The sequence below is a fragment of the Oncorhynchus kisutch genome, linkage group LG23 (assembly GCF_002021735.2).
Source record: "Oncorhynchus kisutch isolate 150728-3 linkage group LG23, Okis_V2, whole genome shotgun sequence".
Classification (NCBI taxonomy): Eukaryota; Metazoa; Chordata; class Actinopteri; order Salmoniformes; family Salmonidae; genus Oncorhynchus; species Oncorhynchus kisutch.
Window position 1 is genome coordinate 5,074,730 of NC_034196.2, and position 19,264 is coordinate 5,093,993.

A 19,264-nucleotide genomic window follows, 5' to 3' on the forward strand; every position below is an offset into this window, starting at 1 on the left:
GTCCTCTCAGTGGCAGACCACGTGAAACAACACCTGCACAGGATCGGTATATCACACCTGCGGGACTGGTACAGGAATGCAACAACAACTGCCCGAGTTACACCAGGAAAGCACAATCCATCCATCAGTGCTCAAACTGTCCACAATAGGTTGAGAGAGGCTGGACTGAGGGCTTGTAGGACTGCTGTAAGGCAGGTCCTCACCGGCAACGTCGCTTGTAGGCAAACCCACCGTCACTGGACCAGACCGGACTGGCAAAAAGTGCTCTTCCCCGAGGAGTTGTGGTTTTGTCTCCCCAGGGGTGATGGTCGGATTCGCGTTTATCGTTGAAGGAATGAGAGTTACACCGAGGCCTTTACTTTGGAGGTGGAGGTTCCTTCATGGTCTGGGGTGGTGTGTCACAGCATCATCGGACTGAGCTTGGTGTCATTGCAGGAAATCTCAACGCTGTGTGTTACAGGGAAGACATCCTCCTCCCTCATGGGGTACCCTTCCTGTAGGCTCATCTTGACATGACCCTCCAGCATGACAATGCCACCAGCCATACTGCTTGTTCTGTGCGTGATTTCCTGCAAGACAGGAATGTCAGTGTTCTGCCATGGCCAGCGATGAGCCCGTATCTCAATCCCATTGAGCACGTCTGGGACCTGTTGGATCGGAGGGTGAGGGCTAGGGCCATTCCCCCCAGAAATGTCCGGGAACTTGCAGGTGCCTTGGTGGAAGAGTGGGGTAGAAAGAAAGAACTGACAAATCTGGTGCAGTCCATGAGGAGGAGATTCACTGCAGTACTTAATGCAGCTGATACACCTGGTATTGACTGTTACTGCTGATTTTGACCCCCCCCCCCCCCCCACCTTTTTTTTTCAGGAACACATTATTCAATTTCTGTTAGTCAAGTCTGTGGAACTTGTTCAGTTTAGGCCTGTTGCTGAATCTTGTTATGTTCAAACAAATATTTACACGTTAAGTTTGCTGAAAATAAACGCAGTTGACAATGAGAGGACGTTTCTTTTTTTTGCTGAGTTTATATGGCTCAGGTTTTCGACGCCACCTGTAGTACTCCAGCACAGGTCGTGTCTGGTTCTCGTATGCCTTTAGCCTCCTGGTGACGGTCTCTGGTGTGTCATCATCTCTCTGAATCAGAGGCTCTCCGGTGACGTCATCAAGGCCCTGTAGGCAAACCAAAACAGTCCATGAGTGTGTATAGAAGAGGTATATTGGACGATTTAGTAGCACAACATAATGCAGTGAAGGTCTGTATTTAAAAAAACTTTTCAATTATTAACTTTAGAGGCGACAAGTGCAGGACAAACGATTCAGCTGTTAAGCCATTGTCAATGTGTCCAACATACTGCCATAGTATGTAAATTGTAAACACCACAGCCCAAGCCTGTGTTGCCTATTATGAGACATGCAGGGAAAACCTGTAGTAGCAAAACATGACCTATGATGACCTTGCTTTACCTTGAGCTCTCAAAAAAATGACCACAAACTTTCAACTCCTCGTGTGACTATGATGACAAAAAACACTCAAAACAAGTGATCACATTGAACAAGATTTTTCCCACTCCTCGAAGACGTGAATAGACCCTTGAGAGAGCACACTGTTAAAATACAGTGCTTTGAAACACCAAAACTAGTGGCAACTGAGCTGCCACCAACTTGAAGGAGACAAAACCTTACCTTGGCTGGAGTATTGAAAGACATCATCCTGAGATGTTTTGAAACATGATGCAGTGTGTTGGTACAAAACATGACCTATGATGACCTTGCTTTACCTTGAGCAGTGTGTTGGTACACCACTTTAATCACGTGTTGTGCAACACCTTGCCAGGGACTGGGAGCACTACCAGAAAATGTTGAAAACACTAAGTTGGTGTTTCAAGTTCTGTTTAATGCCCAATTAGATACCTTCTTCTGGGGTATTTTCATTGATTATGTATCTGATCATTTGCCAGTTGAACCAATTCTGTCAGGATCTGTTGAGCACAGTGCTCAATCCGCCAGCAGTAACTGGATGTTTAGCAGCAAGCATTGCAGGATACTGTATTTTCCTCTACCATTAAAAGTTGGAAATGTGGGAGTGGGTCATCTTATTGAACTTCATTTTGCCGGACAGTTTTGATATCCATTCATCATGATCCATTACACATCATGGCACAAGCTGCTAATATAGAAGTATACTTTTTTGATTTCATACAGCGAGTACCCCTTCCTCCCGATTTGGCCCATACCTGGCGCGAACTCGGGACCTCTGCTTTGCTAGCACCTGACCGCCCTAATGAATCTTCTTAGCAGTCACACGCCACACAAAAAGCTAGCTATACGCTTCATGCTGAAGGGTATGTTTCACACATCCCCATGTGCTACACATATAACATTGTGTAAAATATATATATTTTTTAATGTACTTCCCACCATCCTCTAAAAACATATAGGAAGTGCAAGGAAATTAAAACCAGACCTAATTAATTCAATCACAAAATGTTCTCTCTTTGGTTATCATATAAAATATACTTTCAGTACAATTTGAGAAACATTAAGTTTGATTTATTCGTAACATTTTTGGTTAAATTAATAAATCATTAAATCAATTTCATTATTTATATTAAGTACATGTTGTTTTGTTTTTTGTTGTCAATTTCAATTCATCACAGAATTTGTTTTTTCTTTGTGGTTGAGTGTGTACAATCCCAATTTCATAATACTTATAGTGCATTCTGAAAGTATTCAGACCCCTTCCCTTTTTCCACATTTTGTTCCATTACAACCATGTTCTAAAATGGATTAAATAAATTTTTTCCTCATCAATCTACATACAATACCACATAACGATGAAGCGAAAACAGGTTTTTAGAAATGTTTGCAAATATATGCAAAATAAAAAACTGAAATCTTATTTACATAACTATTCAGATCCTTTGCTATGAGACTCAAAATTGAGCTCAGGTGCATCCTGTTTCCATTGACCATCCTTGAGATTTTCCTACAAGTTGATTGGAGTCGACCTGTGGTAAATTCAATTGAATGGACATGATTTGGAAAGACACACCTGCCTATATAAGGTTGCACAATTGACAGTGCATGTCAGAGAAAAAATCTACCAAATCAAATCTGTCACATACACATGGTTAGCAGATGTTAATGCGAGTGTAGCGAAATGCTTGTGCTTCTAGTTCCGACAATGCAGTAATAACCAACGAGTAATCTAACCTAACAATTCCAAAACTACTACCTTATACACACAAGTGTAAAGGGATAAAGAATATGTACATAAAGATATATGAATGTGTGATGGTACAGAACGGCATAGGCAAGATGCAGTAGATGGTATAGAGTACAGTATATACATATGAGATGAGTATGTAAACAAAGTGGCATAGTTTAAAGTGGTTAGTGATACATGTATTACATCAAGATGCAGTAGATGGTATAGAGTACAGTATATGCATATGAGATGAGTATGTAAACAAAGTGGCATAGTTTAAAGTGGCTAGTGATACATGTATTACATCAAGATGCAGTAGATGATATAGAGTACAGTATATGCATATACATATGAAATGAATAATGTAGGGTATGTAAACATTATATTAAATAGCATTGTTTAAAGAGGCTAGTGATATATTTTTACATCAACTTCCATTATTAAAGTGACTGGAGTTGAGTCAGTATGTTGGCAGCAGCCACTCAATGTTAGTGGTGGCTGTTTAACAGTCTGATGGCCTTGAGATAGAAGCTGTTTTTCAGTCTCTCGGTCCCTGCTTTGATGCACCTGTACTGACCTCGCCTTCTGGATGATAGCGGGGTGAACAGGCAGTGGCTCGGGTGGTTGTTGTCCTTGATGATCTTTATGGCCTTTCTGTGACATCGGGTGGTCTAGGTGTCCTGGAGGGCAGGTAGTTTGCCCCCTGTAATGCGTTGTGCAGACCTCACTAAAAACAAGTCACGATGCTGAAGGAATTGTCCGTAGAGCTGTGAGACAGGATTATGTCGAGGCACGGATCTAGGGAAGAGTGCGAATAAATGTCTGCAGCATTGAAGGTCCCCAAGAACACAGTGACCTCCATCATTCTTAAATGGAAGAAGTTTAGAACCACCAAGACTCTTCCTAGAGTTGGCCACGAGAACAAACTGAGCAATTGTGGGAGAAGGGCCTTGGTCAGGGAGGTTACCAAGAACCCGATGGTCACTCTGACAGAGCTCCAGTTCCTCTGTGGAGATGGGAGAACCTTCCAGAAGGACAACCATCTCTACAGCACTCCACCAATCAGGCCTTTATGGTAGAGTGGCCAAATGGAAGCCACTCCTCGGTAAAAGGCACATGACAGCCAGCTTGGAGTTTGCCAAAAAGTACCTAAAGGACTCGCAGACCATGAGAAACAAGATTCTATAGTCTGATGAAACCAAGATTGAACTCTTTAGCCTGAATGCCAAGCATCAAGTCTGAAGGAAACCTGGCACCATCCCTACGGTGAAGCATGGTGTGGGCAGCATCTTGTTGTGGAGATGTTTTTCAGCGGCAGGGACTGGGGGACTAGTCAGGATCAAGGGAAAGATGAACGGAGAGATCCTTGATGGAAACCTACTCCAGAGCGCTCAGGACTGCAGACTGTGGCAAAGGTTCATCTTCCAACAGGACAACGACCCTAAGCACACAGCCAAAACAACGCAGGAGTGGCTACGGGACAAGTCTCTGAATGTCCTTGAGTGGCCCAGCCTGAGCCTGGACTTGAACCTGATCAAACATCTCTGGAGAAACCAGAAAATAGCTGTGTAGCGACGCTCCCTGTCCAACCTGACAGAGCTTGAGAGGATCTGCAGAGAAGAATGGGAGAAACTCCCCAAATACAGGTGTGCCAAGCTTGTAGCCAAGAAGACAAAGGCTGTAATCGCTGCTGTAATCGCTGCTGTAATCGCTGCTGTAATCGCTGCTAACGGGGCTTCAACAAAGTGCTGAATACTTATGTAAATGTCATATCTCAGTTTCATTAGCTTTGTCAATATGGGGTAATGTATATAGATTGATGACAACAAAAAAATTATACATTTTAGAATGAGGTTGTAAACGTAACAAAATGTGGGAAAAGTCAAGGGGTCTGAATACTTTCTGAATGCACTGTACATTGGGTTTACATTCAAACCAGATATCAGGTTAGATGCACTACGTTTCATGGTTTCATTACACAATCATGGTGTTTTGAGTCTTACTATGTTTACAGTGTAGACCTCCTAGACCAAGCAGCCTCAAAGTGCAAAGTTAAGAGGCTGTTATCTACTAAAGTTCCATCCTGTTTGCAAAACTCACGTGAAACAGTTGGTCTTGACGCAGTTCGGGCTAGGCCCCTTAGATCTAGAGAAGGGATATCTTAACGCTACAGCATACAATGACATTCTAGACGATGTTATGCTTCCAACTTTGTGGCAACAGTTTAGGGAAAGCCCCTTTTCTTACTTTTAGTTTGTTCAGCACATTTTTTTTGCTCTATTTCTTGATCTGTATTGTTGGTTAAAGGCTTGTACAGTTGAAGTCGGGACTTTACATACACCTTCGGCAAATACATTTAAAATCAGTTTTTTATAAATCCTGACATTTAATCCCCGTTTTAGGGCAGTTAGGATCACCACTTTATTTTAAGAATGTGAAATGTCAGAATAATAGTAGAGAGTGATTTATTTCAGCTTTTATTTATTTCATCACATTCCCAGTGGGTCAGAAGTTTACATACACTCAATTAGTATTTGGTAAAATTGCCTTTAAATGGTTTAACTTGGGTCAAACGTTTAGGGTAGCCTTCCACAAGTTTCCCACAATAAGTTGGGTGAATTTTTGCCCATTCCTCCTGACAGAGCTGGTGTAACTGAGTCAGGATTGTAGGCCTCCTTGCTCACACATGCTTTTTCAGTTCTGCCCACACATTTTCTATAGGATTGAGGTCAGGGCTTTGTGATGGCCACTTCTATACCTTGACTTTGTTGTCCTTAAGCCATTTTGCCACAACTTTGGAAGTATGCTTGGGGTCATTGTCCATTTGGAAGAGCCATTTGCGACCAAACTTTAACTTAACTGATGTCTTGAGATGTTTCTTCAATATATGCACATAATTGTCCTGCCCCATGATGCCATCTATTTTGTGAAGTGCAACAGTCCCTCCTGCAGCAAAGCAACCCCACAACATGATGCTGCCACCCTTGTGCTTCACGGTTGGGATGGTGTTCTTCAGCTTGCAAGCATCCCCCTTTATCCTCCAAGCCTCCCCCTTTATCCTCCAAACATAACGATGGTCATTATGGCCAAACAGTTCTATTTTTGTTTCATCAGACCAGAGGACATTTCTGCAAAAAGTACGATCTTTGTTCCCATATGCAGTTGCAAACCGTAGTCTGGCTTTTTTATGGCAGTTTTGGAGCAGTGGCTTCCTCCTTGCTGAGTGGCCTTTCAGGTTATGTCATTATAGGACTCATTTTACTGTGGATATAGATACTTTTGTACCCGTTTCCTCCAGCATCTTTACAAGGTCCTTTGCTGTTGTTCTGGGATTGATTTGCACTTTTCACACCAAAATCTGTTCATCTCTTGGAGACAGAGATGATGGCTGCATCATCTCCATACTATTGTTTGTACAGATGAACGTCGTACCTTCAGGCGTTTGGAAATTGCTCCCAAGGATGAACCAGACTTGTGGAGGTCTTGGCTGATTTCTTTAGATTTTCCCATGATGTCAAGCAAAGAGGCACTGAGTTTGAAGGTAGGCCTTGAAATACATCAAATTGACTCAAATGATGTCAATTAGCCTTTCAGAAGCTTTTAAAGTCATGACATAATTTTCTGGAATTTTCCAAGCTGATTAAAGGCACAGTCAATTTAGTGTATGTAAACTTTTGACCCACTGGAATTGTGATACAGTGAATTATAAGTGAAATAATCTGTCTGTAAACAATTGTTGGAAAAAAATATTGTGTCATGCACAAAGTAAATGTCCTAACCGACTTGCTAAAACTATAGTTTGTTAACAAGGAATTTGTGGAGTGGTTGAAAAACGAGTTTTAATGACTCCAACCTAAGTGTATGTAAACTTTCGACTTCAACTGTAAGTAAGCACTTCACGGTAAGGTCTATTCGGCATTTAACATGTTCTAAATCCCTCCATTTAAATTGAGACCTCTGTTTTCATTTCTTCACATTCACAACAGTAAGTAAGAAGCTTGCCATAGCCTACTTGTAAATCATTTGTAAATAATTACCTTGTATTTTCCTGTTATGGTGAATTAAAGTTGGCTGTTTTAGCATGACAATGCCCCCGTGAACAAAGCGAGGTCCATACAGAAATGGTTGGTTGAGATCAGTGAGGAAGAACTTGACTGGCCTGCACAGAGCCCTGACCTCAACCTCATCAAACATCTTCAGGATGAATTGGAACACAGACTGCGCTGCGAGCCAGGCCTAATCGCCCACCATCAGTGTCCAACCTCACTAATGTTCCCACAGCAATGTTCCAACATAGTGGAAAGCCTTCCCAGAAGAGTGGAGGCTGTTATTGCAGAAAATGGGGACAAACTCCATATTAATGCCCATGATTTTGTAATGAGATGTTCAACGAGTGGGTGTCCATATACTTTCATTCATGTAGTGTAGCTAACATGCTAGCAAAATGTTCTGATAGACCTATCTGACAAGGTTTTGAGTAGCCAACTTTAATTCACCGTAACAGGAAAATACAAGGTAATTTACAAATGATTTACAAGTAGGCTATGTTAAGCTTCTTACTTACTGTTGTGAATGTGAAGAAATTAAATCAGTGGAAGGTCTCAATTTAAATTGAGGAATTTAGAACATGCAGCTGTCATGTTAAATCAAATCAAATCAAATACAATTTTATTAGTCACCTGTGCCGAATAGACCTTTATGTGAAATTCTTACTTACAAGCCCTTAACCAACAACTATTTCAATAAATAGTGTTAAGAAAATATTTACTAAATAAACTAAACAAGGAAAAAGTAAACCAATAAAATAACAATAACGAGGAAATATACAGAGGGTACCGGTACCGAGTCCATGTGTGGGGGTACAGGTTAGTTGAGGCAATTTGTACATGTAGATAGGGGTAAAGAGACAATTTGTACATGTAGATAGGGGTAAAGAGACAATTTGTACATGTAGATAGGGGTAAAGAGACAATTTGTACATGTAGATAGGGGTAAAGAGACAATTTGTACATGTAGATAGGGGTAAAGAGACAATTTGTACATGTAGATAGGGGTAAAGAGACAATTTGTACATGTAGATAGGGGTAAAGAGACAATGCATAAGTAAAAAATACTTTAAAGTACTACTTAAGTTGTTTTGGGGGGTATCTGTACTTTTGTATTTATATTTTTGACAACTTTTAATTCACTACATTCCTAAAGAAAATAATTTACATTTTACTCCATACATTTTCCTTAACTTACATTCCTAAAGAAAATAATTTACATTTTACTCCATACATTTTCCTTAACAACCAAAAGTACTTGAATGCTTAGCAGGACAGGAAAATGATCTAATTCACACATTTATCAAGAGAACATCCCTGGTCATCCCACTGTCTCTTTTCCCACTGTCTCTTTTCTGTCAGACTCACTAAACACAAATGCTTCGTTTGTAAATCTGAGTGTTGGAGTGTGCCCCTGGCTATCCATGCATTTTTTTTTTTAAACAAGCAAATTGTCCCATCTGGTTTGCTTAATATAAGGAATTTGGAACCAAACACGTTTAGACTTTTACTCAAGTAGTATTTTACTGGGTGACTTTCACTTTTACCTGAGTCATGTTCTATTAAGGCATCTTCACTTTTACTCAAGTAGTATTTTACTGGGTGACTTTCACTTTGACCTTTTCTATTAAGGTATCTTCACTTTTACTCAAGTAGTATTTTACTGGGTGACTTTCACTTTGACCTTTTCTATTAAGGTATCTTCACTTTTACTCAAGTAGTATTTTACTGGGTGACTTTCACTTTTACCTTTTTCTATTAAGGTATCTTCACTTTTACTCAAGTAGTATTTTACTGGGTGACTTTCACTTTTACCTTTTCTATTAAGGTATCTTCACTTTTACTCAAGTAGTATTTTACTGGGTGACTTTCACTTTTACCTTTTCTATTAAGGTATCTTCACTTTTACTCAAGTAGTATTTTACTGGGTGACTTTCACTTTTACCTTTTCTATTAAGGTATCTTCACTTTTACTCAAGTAGCATTTTACTGGGTGACTTTCACTTTTACCTTTTCTATTAAGGTATCTTCACTTTTACTCAAGTAGTATTTTACTGGGTGACTTTCACTTTTACCTTTTCTATTAAGGTATCTTCACTTTTACTCAAGTAGTATTTTACTGGGTGACTTTCACTTTTACCTTAGTCATGTTCTATTAAGGTATCTTCACTTTTACTCAAGTGTGAGATTTGTTACTTTTTCCACAACTGAGTAGCAGCAGTCTAGACTTGGCGATCCGGTACCGCTCGCCGTGTGGTAGCAGAGAGAACAGTCCTCTGACACCGCCTAGTATATAGGTCCTGGGTGGCAGGAAGCTTGGCCCCAGCGATGTACTGGGCTGTACGCACTACCCTCTGTAGTGCCTTACGGTTGGATGCCGAGCGTTTGGATGCTCTCGATGGTGAAGATGTAGAACGTTTTGAGGATCTGGGGACCTTTGCCAAATATGTTCAGTCTCCTGAGGGGGAAAAGGAATTGTCGTGCCCTCTTCACAACTTTCTTGGTATGTTTGGACCATGATAGTTTGTTGGTGATGTGGACACCAAGGAACTTGAAACTCTCGACCCGCTCCACTACAGCCCCATCTATGTGAATGGGGGCATGGTCGGCCTTCCTTTTCCTGTAGTCCATGATCATTACCTTTGACTTGCTCACGTTGAGGAAGAGGTTGTTGTCCTGGCACTACACTGCCAGGTCTCTGATCTCCTCCCTATAGGCTGTCTCATCTTCGGCGGTTGTCGTCAGCAAACTTAATGATGGTGTTGGAGTCGTGCAGTTGTGGGTGAAAAGGGAGTACAGGAGGGGACTAATCACGTACCCCTGAGGGGCCCCCTTGTTGAGGATCAGCATGGCAGACGTGTTGTTGCCAACCCTTACCACCTGGGGGTGGCCTGTCAGGAAGTACCGGATCCAATTTCAGAGGGAGGTGTTTAATCCCAGGGTCCTTAGCTAAGTGATGAGCTTTGTGGGCACTATGATGTTGAACGCTAAAGAGCCATGACCAGCCCTTCAAAGCACTTTATGGCTACCGACGTGAGTGCTACCGGGCGCTAGACATTTAGACAGGATACATTCGCTTTCTTAGGCATAGGGACTATGGTGGTCTGCTTGATACATGTACACTACCGGTCAAAAGTTTTAGAACACCTACTCATTCAAGAGTTTTTCTTTATTTTTACTATTTCATACATGTAGAAATAACGCATACGGAATCATGTAGTAACAAAAAAAGTATTAAACAAATCAAAATATATTTTAGATTTGAGATTCTTCAAATAGCCACCCTTGCCTTGATGACATATTTGCACACACTTGGCATTCTCTCAACCAGCTTCATGTCGTGCTTTGACAATGTAGGGGGATATACAGAAGATAGCCCTATTTGGTAAAAGACCAAGTCCATATTATGGCAAGAACAGCTCATATAAGCAAAGAGAAACAACAGTCCATCATTACTTTAAGACATGAAGGTCAGTCAATACAGAACACTTCAAGAATCTTGAAAGTTTCTTCAAGTGCAGTTGTAAAAACCATCAAGCGCTATGAAGAAACTGACTCTCATGAGGACCGCCACAGGAATGGAAGATCCAGAGTTACCTCTGCTGCAGAGGATAAGTTCATTAGAGTTACCAGCCTCAGATTGCAGCCCAAAAAATGCTTCACAGAGTTCAAGTAACAGACACATCTCAACACATCAACAACGAAATCCGCCCAAGTGGTTTCAATAGGCTCCTCCGTCGCGACGTCCCCTGAAGTCCCATCCGCTAGCCTGCTATCCGCGGCCCGCTAGCTGTCTAGAGCATATCGTACTGTTAGCTTAGGGGACCATCAGACAATTTCTTAGGCCACAATACCTATTTTTCCAATTGGCCTGGACCCTTTTAAGGCCTACACGGAGCCCTGCCAATCCAACACGACTGGTCTGCCGACGTAACCGTCTGAGGGGGCCACAAAAGACTTCTTCCGTCGCGACGTCCCCTCTAAGGCCCTTCTGCAAGCCTGCTATCCCCGGCCCGCTAGCTGTCTGAATCGCCGTGTCTCCAGCTCGCCTAGCCTCCCACTGGTCCCTATGATCTACCTATGCCTACGTATGCCTCTCCCTAATGTCAATATGTCTTGTCCATTGCTGTTTGGTTAGTGATTGTCTTATTTCACTGAAGAGACTCCAGCCCTGCTCAATATGCCATAGCTAGCCTGTTTGTTTTACCTCCCACACATGCAGTGACCTCACCTGGTCTAAATGATGTCTCTAGAGACAAAACCTCTCTCATCGTCACTCAGTGCCTAGGCTTATCTCCACTGTATTCACATCCTACCATACCCTTGTCGGTCCATTATGCCTTGAATCTATTCTTCCGCGCCCAGAAACCTGTTCCTTTTACTATCTGTTCCGAACGCACAAAACGACCAGTTCTTATAGCCTTTAGCCGTACCCTTATCCTACTCCTCCTCTGTTCCTCTGGTGATGTAGAGGTTAGTCCAGACCCTGCAGCGTCGAGCTCCACTCCCATTCCCCAGGCACTCTCATTTGTTGACTTCTGTAACCGTAAAAACCTTGGTTTCATGCATGTTAACATTAGAAGCCTCCTCCCTAAGTTTGTTTTACTCACTGCTTTAACACACTCTGCCAACCCGGATGTCCTAGCCGTGTCTGAATCCTGGCTTAGGAAGGCCACCAAAAATCCTGAGATTTCCATCCCTAACTATAACATTTTCCGACAAGATAGAACTGCCAAAGGGGGCGGAGTTGCAATCTACTGCAGAGACAGCCTGCAGAGTTCTGTCATTACTATCCAGGTCTGTGCCCAAACAATTCAAAGGTTCTACTTCTAAAAATCCACCTTTCCAGAAACAAGTCTCTCACCGTTGTCGCTTGTTATAGACCACCTTCTGCCCCCAGCTGTACCCTGGACACCATATGTGAATTGATTGCCCCCCCATCTACAGAGCTCGTACTGTTAGGTGATCTAAACTGGGACATGCTTAACACCCCGGTCGTCCTACAATCTAAGCTAGATGCCCTCAATCTCACACAAATGATCAATGAACCTACGAGGTACAACCCCAAATCTGTAAACACGGGCACCATCCTGACCAACCTGCCCTCTAAATACACCTCTGCTGTCTTCAACCAGGATCTCAGCGACCACTGCCTCATTGCCTGCGTCCCTAATTGGTCTGCGGTCAAATGACTACCCCTCATCACTGTCAAACGCTCCCTAAAACACTTCAGCGAGCAGGCCTTTCTAATCAACCTGGCCCAGGTATCCTGGAAGGATACTGACCTCATTCCGTCAGTAGAGGATACCTGGTTATTCTTTAAAAGTGCTTTCCTCACCATCTTAAATAAGCATGCCCCATTCAAAAAAAATTGAACCAGGAACAGATATAGCCCTTGGTTCACTCCAGACCTGACTGCCCTTGACCAGCTCAAAAACATCCTGTGGCATACTGCATTAGCATCGAATAGCCCCCGCGATATGCAACATTTCATGGAAGTTAGGAACCAATATCCACAGGCAGCTAGGAAAGCTAAGGCTAGCTTTTTCAAGCAGAAATTTGCATCCAGTAGCACAAACTCCAAAACGTTCTGGGACACTGTAAAGTCTATGGAGAATAAGAGCACCTCCTCCCAGCTGCCCACTGCACTGAGGCTACGAAACACTGTCACCACCGATAAATCCACGATAATTGAGAATTTCAATAAGCATTTTTCTACGGTTGGCCATGCTTTCCACCTGGCTACCCCTACCCCGGTCAACAGCCCTGCACCCCCCACAGCTACTTGCCCAAGCCTCCCCATTTCTTCTTCACCCAAATCCAGATAGCTGATGTTCTGAAAGAGTTGAAAAATCTGGACCCCTACAAATCAGCTAGACAATCTGGACACTCTCTAAAATTTACCGACACAATCGTTACAACCCCTATTACCAGCCTGTTCAACCTCTCTTTTGTATCGTCTGAGATCCCCAAAGATTGGAAAGCTATCGCGGTCATCCCCCTCTTCAAAGGGGGAGACACTCTAGACCCAAACTGTTACAGACCTATATCTATCCTACCCTGCCTTTCTAAGGTCTTCGAAAGTCAAGTTAACAAACAGATCACCGATCATTTCGAAACCCACCGTACCTTCTTTGCTATGCAATCTGGTTTCGGAGCTGGTCATGGGAGCTGGTCATAATCGCCATCAATAAAAGACAATACTGTGCAGCCGTCTTTATCGACCTGGCCAAGGCTTCCGACTCTGTCAATCACCATATTCTTATCGGCAGACTCAACAGCCTTGGTTTCTCAAATGACTGCCTTGCCTGGTTCACCAACTACTTCTCAGACAGAGTTCAGTGTGTCAAATCGAAGGGCCTGTTGACCGGACCTCTGGCAGCCTCTATGGGGGTGCCACAGGGTTAAATTCTCAGGCCGACTCTTTTCTCTGTGTACATCGATTATGTCGCTCTTGCTGCTGGTGATTCTCTGATCCACCTCTACGCAGACGACGCCATTCTGTATACTTCTGGCCCTTCTTTGAACACTGTGTTAACAAACCTCCAGACGAGCTTCAATGCCATACAACTCTCCTTCCGTGGCCTCCAACTGCTCTTAAATGCAAGTAAAACTAAATGCATGCTCTTCAACCGATCGCTGCCCGCACCTGCCCGCCAGTCTAGCATCACTACTCTGGAATATGTGGACAATTACAAATACCTAGATGTCTGGTTAGACTGTAAACTCTCCTTCCAGACTCACATTAAGCATCTCCAATCCAAAATGAAATCTAGAATCAGCTTCCTATTTCGCAACAAAGCATCCTTTGCTCATGCTGCCAAACATACATTTGTAAAACTGACCATCCTACCGATCCTTGACTTCGGCGATGTCATTTCTAAAATAGCCTCCAATACTCTACTCAGGAAATTGGATGCAGTCTATCACAGTGCAGTCCATTTTGTACACCAAAGCCCCATATACTACCCACCACTGCAACCTGTTGTCTTGTTGGCTGGCCCTCGCTTCAAATTCGTCGCCAAACCCACTGGCTCCAGGTAATCTATAAGTCTTTGCTTGAAAAAGCCCCGCCTTACCTCAGCTCACTGGTCACCATAGCAGCACCCAAACGTAGCACTCGCTCCAGCAGGTATATTTTACTGGTCACCGCCCAAAGTCTATTCCTCCTTTGGCTGCCTTAACTTCCAGTTCTCTGCTGCCAATGACTGGAACGAATTGCAAAAATCACTGAAGCTGGAGACTCATATCTCCCTCACTAAGTTTAAGCATCAGCTGTCACAGCAGCTCACAGATCACCGCACCTGTACATAGCCCATCTAGAAATAGCCCATCTGTAAATAGCCCATCTGTAAATAGCCCATCCAACTACCTCATCCCCATATTGGTATTTTTTATTTATTTAAATTTTGCACATTCATTTTCTACACATCTATCACTCCAGTGTTTAATTGCTAAATTGTAATTACTTCGCCACTACGGCCTATTTATTGCCTTACCTCCCTAATCATACCTCATTTGCACACACTGTATATATATTTTTTCTATTGTGTTACTGACTATACATTTGTTTATTTCATAATTGAGAATTTCAATAAGCATTTTTCTACGGTTGGCCATGCTTTCCACCTGGCTACCCCTACCCCGGTCAACAGCCCTGCACCCCCCACAGCTACTTGCCCAAGCCTCCCCATTTCTTCTTCACCCAAATCCAGATAGCTGATGTTCTGAAAGAGTTGAAAAATCTGGACCCCTACAAATCAGCTAGACAATCTGGACACTCTCTAAAATTTACCGACACAATCGTTACAACCCCTATTACCAGCCTGTTCAACCTCTCTTTTGTATCGTCTGAGATCCCCAAAGATTGGAAAGCTATCGCGGTCATCCCCCTCTTCAAAGGGGGAGACACTCTAGACCCAAACTGTTACAGACCTATATCTATCCTACCCTGCCTTTCTAAGGTCTTCGAAAGTCAAGTTAACAAACAGATCACCGATCATTTCGAAACCCACCGTACCTTCTTTGCTATGCAATCTGGTTTCGGAGCTGGTCATGGGAGCTGGTCATAATCGCCATCAATAAAAGACAATACTGTGCAGCCGTCTTTATCGACCTGGCCAAGGCTTCCGACTCTGTCAATCACCATATTCTTATCGGCAGACTCAACAGCCTTGGTTTCTCAAATGACTGCCTTGCCTGGTTCACCAACTACTTCTCAGACAGAGTTCAGTGTGTCAAATCGAAGGGCCTGTTGACCGGACCTCTGGCAGCCTCTATGGGGGTGCCACAGGGTTAAATTCTCAGGCCGACTCTTTTCTCTGTGTACATCGATTATGTCGCTCTTGCTGCTGGTGATTCTCTGATCCACCTCTACGCAGACGACGCCATTCTGTATACTTCTGGCCCTTCTTTGAACACTGTGTTAACAAACCTCCAGACGAGCTTCAATGCCATACAACTCTCCTTCCGTGGCCTCCAACTGCTCTTAAATGCAAGTAAAACTAAATGCATGCTCTTCAACCGATCGCTGCCCGCACCTGCCCGCCAGTCTAGCATCACTACTCTGGAATATGTGGACAATTACAAATACCTAGATGTCTGGTTAGACTGTAAACTCTCCTTCCAGACTCACATTAAGCATCTCCAATCCAAAATGAAATCTAGAATCAGCTTCCTATTTCGCAACAAAGCATCCTTTGCTCATGCTGCCAAACATACATTTGTAAAACTGACCATCCTACCGATCCTTGACTTCGGCGATGTCATTTCTAAAATAGCCTCCAATACTCTACTCAGGAAATTGGATGCAGTCTATCACAGTGCAGTCCATTTTGTACACCAAAGCCCCATATACTACCCACCACTGCAACCTGTTGTCTTGTTGGCTGGCCCTCGCTTCAAATTCGTCGCCAAACCCACTGGCTCCAGGTAATCTATAAGTCTTTGCTTGAAAAAGCCCCGCCTTACCTCAGCTCACTGGTCACCATAGCAGCACCCAAACGTAGCACTCGCTCCAGCAGGTATATTTTACTGGTCACCGCCCAAAGTCTATTCCTCCTTTGGCTGCCTTAACTTCCAGTTCTCTGCTGCCAATGACTGGAACGAATTGCAAAAATCACTGAAGCTGGAGACTCATATCTCCCTCACTAAGTTTAAGCATCAGCTGTCACAGCAGCTCACAGATCACCGCACCTGTACATAGCCCATCTAGAAATAGCCCATCTGTAAATAGCCCATCTGTAAATAGCCCATCCAACTACCTCATCCCCATATTGGTATTTTTTATTTATTTAAATTTTGCACATTCATTTTCTACACATCTATCACTCCAGTGTTTAATTGCTAAATTGTAATTACTTCGCCACTACGGCCTATTTATTGCCTTACCTCCCTAATCATACCTCATTTGCACACACTGTATATATATTTTTTCTATTGTGTTACTGACTATACATTTGTTTATTTCATGTGTAACTCTGTGTTGTTGTTTGTGTCGCTCTGCTTGGCTTTATCTTGGCCAGGTCGCAGTTGTAAATGATAACTTGTTCTCAACTGGCCTACCTGGTTAAATAAAAGTGAAATATATATATATATATTTTTAAACATCAACAACTCAGAGGAAACTGAGTGAATCAGGCCTTCATGGCCGAATTTCTGCAAAGAAACCACTACTAAAGGACACCAATAATAAGAAGAGACTTGCTTGGGCCAAGAAAGACAAGCAATGGACATTCGACCAGTGGAAATGTGGAGTCCAAATTGGAGATTTTTGGTTCCAACCGTCGTGTGGATCTCCTCATGTGTATTTCCCACCATAAAGCATGGAGGAGGGAGTGTTATGGTGTGGGGTTGCTTTGCTGGTGACACTGTCTGTGATTTATTTAGAATTCAAAGCACACTTAACCAGCATGGCTACCACAGCATTCTGCAGCGATACGCCATCCCATCTGGTTTGCGATTACTGGGACTATCATTTCTTTTTCAACAGGACAATGACCCAACACTCCTCCAGGCTGTGTAATGACTATTTTACCGAGAAGGAGAGTGATGGAGTGCTGCATCAGATGACCTGGCTTCCACAATCAACTGACCTCAGAGTGAAGGAAAAGCAGCCAACATATGCTCAGCATATGTGGGAACTCCTTCAAGACTGTTGGAAAATCATTCCAGGTGAAGCTGGTTGAGAAAATGCCAAGAGTGTGCAAAGCTGTCATCAAGGCAAAGGGCAAATATCTTCAGATATTCAATATATTTAGTTTAACACTTTTTTGGTTACTACATGTTTCCATGTGATATTTCCTCATTTTGATGTCTTCACTATTATTCTACAGTGTATAAAATAGTAAAATAAAGGAAACTCTTGAATGAGTAGGTGTGTCCAAAACTGTGTTCTTAAACTTTTGACCGGTAGTGTAGATATTACAGACTCAGTAAGGGAGAGTTTGAAAATGTCAGTGAAGACAGTCGCCAGTTGGTCCGCGCATGCTTTGAGTACATGTCCTGGAAATCCGTCTGGCCCCGCGGCCTTGCTCACATCGGCTACAGAGAGCGTAATCACAGTCGTCCGGAACAGCTGGTGCTCTCATGCATGCTTCAGTTTTGCTTGCCTCGAAGTGAGCATAAAAGGCATTTAGCCCGTCTGGTAGGCTTGCGTCACTGGGCAGCTCGCGGGTGGGTTTCCCTTTGTAGTCCGTAATAGTTTGCAAGCCCTGCCACATCCACAAGCATCAGAGCCTGTGTAGGATGATTCAAACATATCCATGTCGTTGTTCAGCCACGACTCAGTGAAACATTAGATATTATAGTTTTTAATGTCCCGTTGGTAAGAGCTCATCCAGTTAATTCTACAGTGATTGCACATTGGCCAATAGAACGGATAGTAAAGGCAGGTTACACACTCGCTGACGAATTCTCACAAGGCACCCTGATATCCGCCTCTTGTATTTCCTTATTTTCTTCATATGAATGACGGATTTGGACTTTGTCTGGGAGCAACATTACAGTTGAAGTCGAAGGTTTACATACACTTAGGTTGGAGTCATTAAAGCTCATTTTACAACCACTCCACACATTTATTGTTAACAAACTATAGTTTTGGCAAGTCGGTTAGGACATCCACTTTGTGCATGACACAAGTAATTTTTCCAACAATTGTTTACAGACAGATTATTTCACATATAACTCACTGTATCACAATTCCAGTGGGTCAGAAGTTTACATACACTAAGTTGACTGTACCTTTAAACAGCTTGGAAAATTCCAGAAAATTATGTCATGGCTTTAGAAGCTTCTGATAGGCTAATAAACATAATGAGGCAATTGGAGGTGTACCTGTGGATGTATTTCAAGGCTTACCTTCAAATTCAGTGCCTCTTTGCTTGACATCATGGGAAAATCTAAAGAAATCAGCCAATACCTCAGAAAAAAATGTGTAGAGCTCCTCAAGTCTGGTTCATCCTTGGGAGCAATTTCCAAATGCCAGAAGGTACCACGTTCATCTTTACAAACAATAGTATGCAAGTATAAACACCATGGGACCACGCAGCTCAGGAAGGAGACACATTCTGTCTCCTAGAGATGAATGTACTTCGCTGTGAAAAGTGCTAATCAATCTCAGAACAACAGCAAAGGACCTTGTGAAGATGCTGAGGGAAACAGGTACAAAAGTATCTATATCCACAGTAAAACGAGTCCTATATTGACATAACCTGAAAGGCCGCTCAGCAAGGAAGAAGCCACTGCTCCAAAACCACCATTAAAAAAATCCAGACTACGGTTTGCAACTGCACATGGGGACGAAGATCGTACTTTTTGGAGAAATATCCTCTGGTCTGATGAAACAAAAATAGAACTGTTTGGCCATAATGACCATTGTTCCGGTTGGAGGAAAAGTTGGAGGCTTGCAAGCCGAAGAACACCATCCCAACCGTGAAGCACGGGGATGGCAGCATTATGTTGTGGGGTTGCTTTGCTGCAGGAGAGGCTGTTGCACTTCACAAAATAGATG

General features: G+C 42.8%; 1 protein-coding gene across 1 annotated transcript in view; it reads right to left on the minus strand.

The window, feature by feature from the left end:
- LOC109877842 (GTP:AMP phosphotransferase AK3, mitochondrial-like) overlaps positions 1-19,264 on the minus strand; it is a 39,821-nt gene that overhangs the window by 2,554 nt on the left and 18,003 nt on the right. Inside the window, exon 4 of the mRNA XM_020470071.2 lies at positions 1,052-1,170. Coding sequence (XP_020325660.1) covers positions 1,052-1,170 — 119 coding nt within the window. The remainder of the gene's footprint in view (positions 1-1,051; positions 1,171-19,264) is intronic.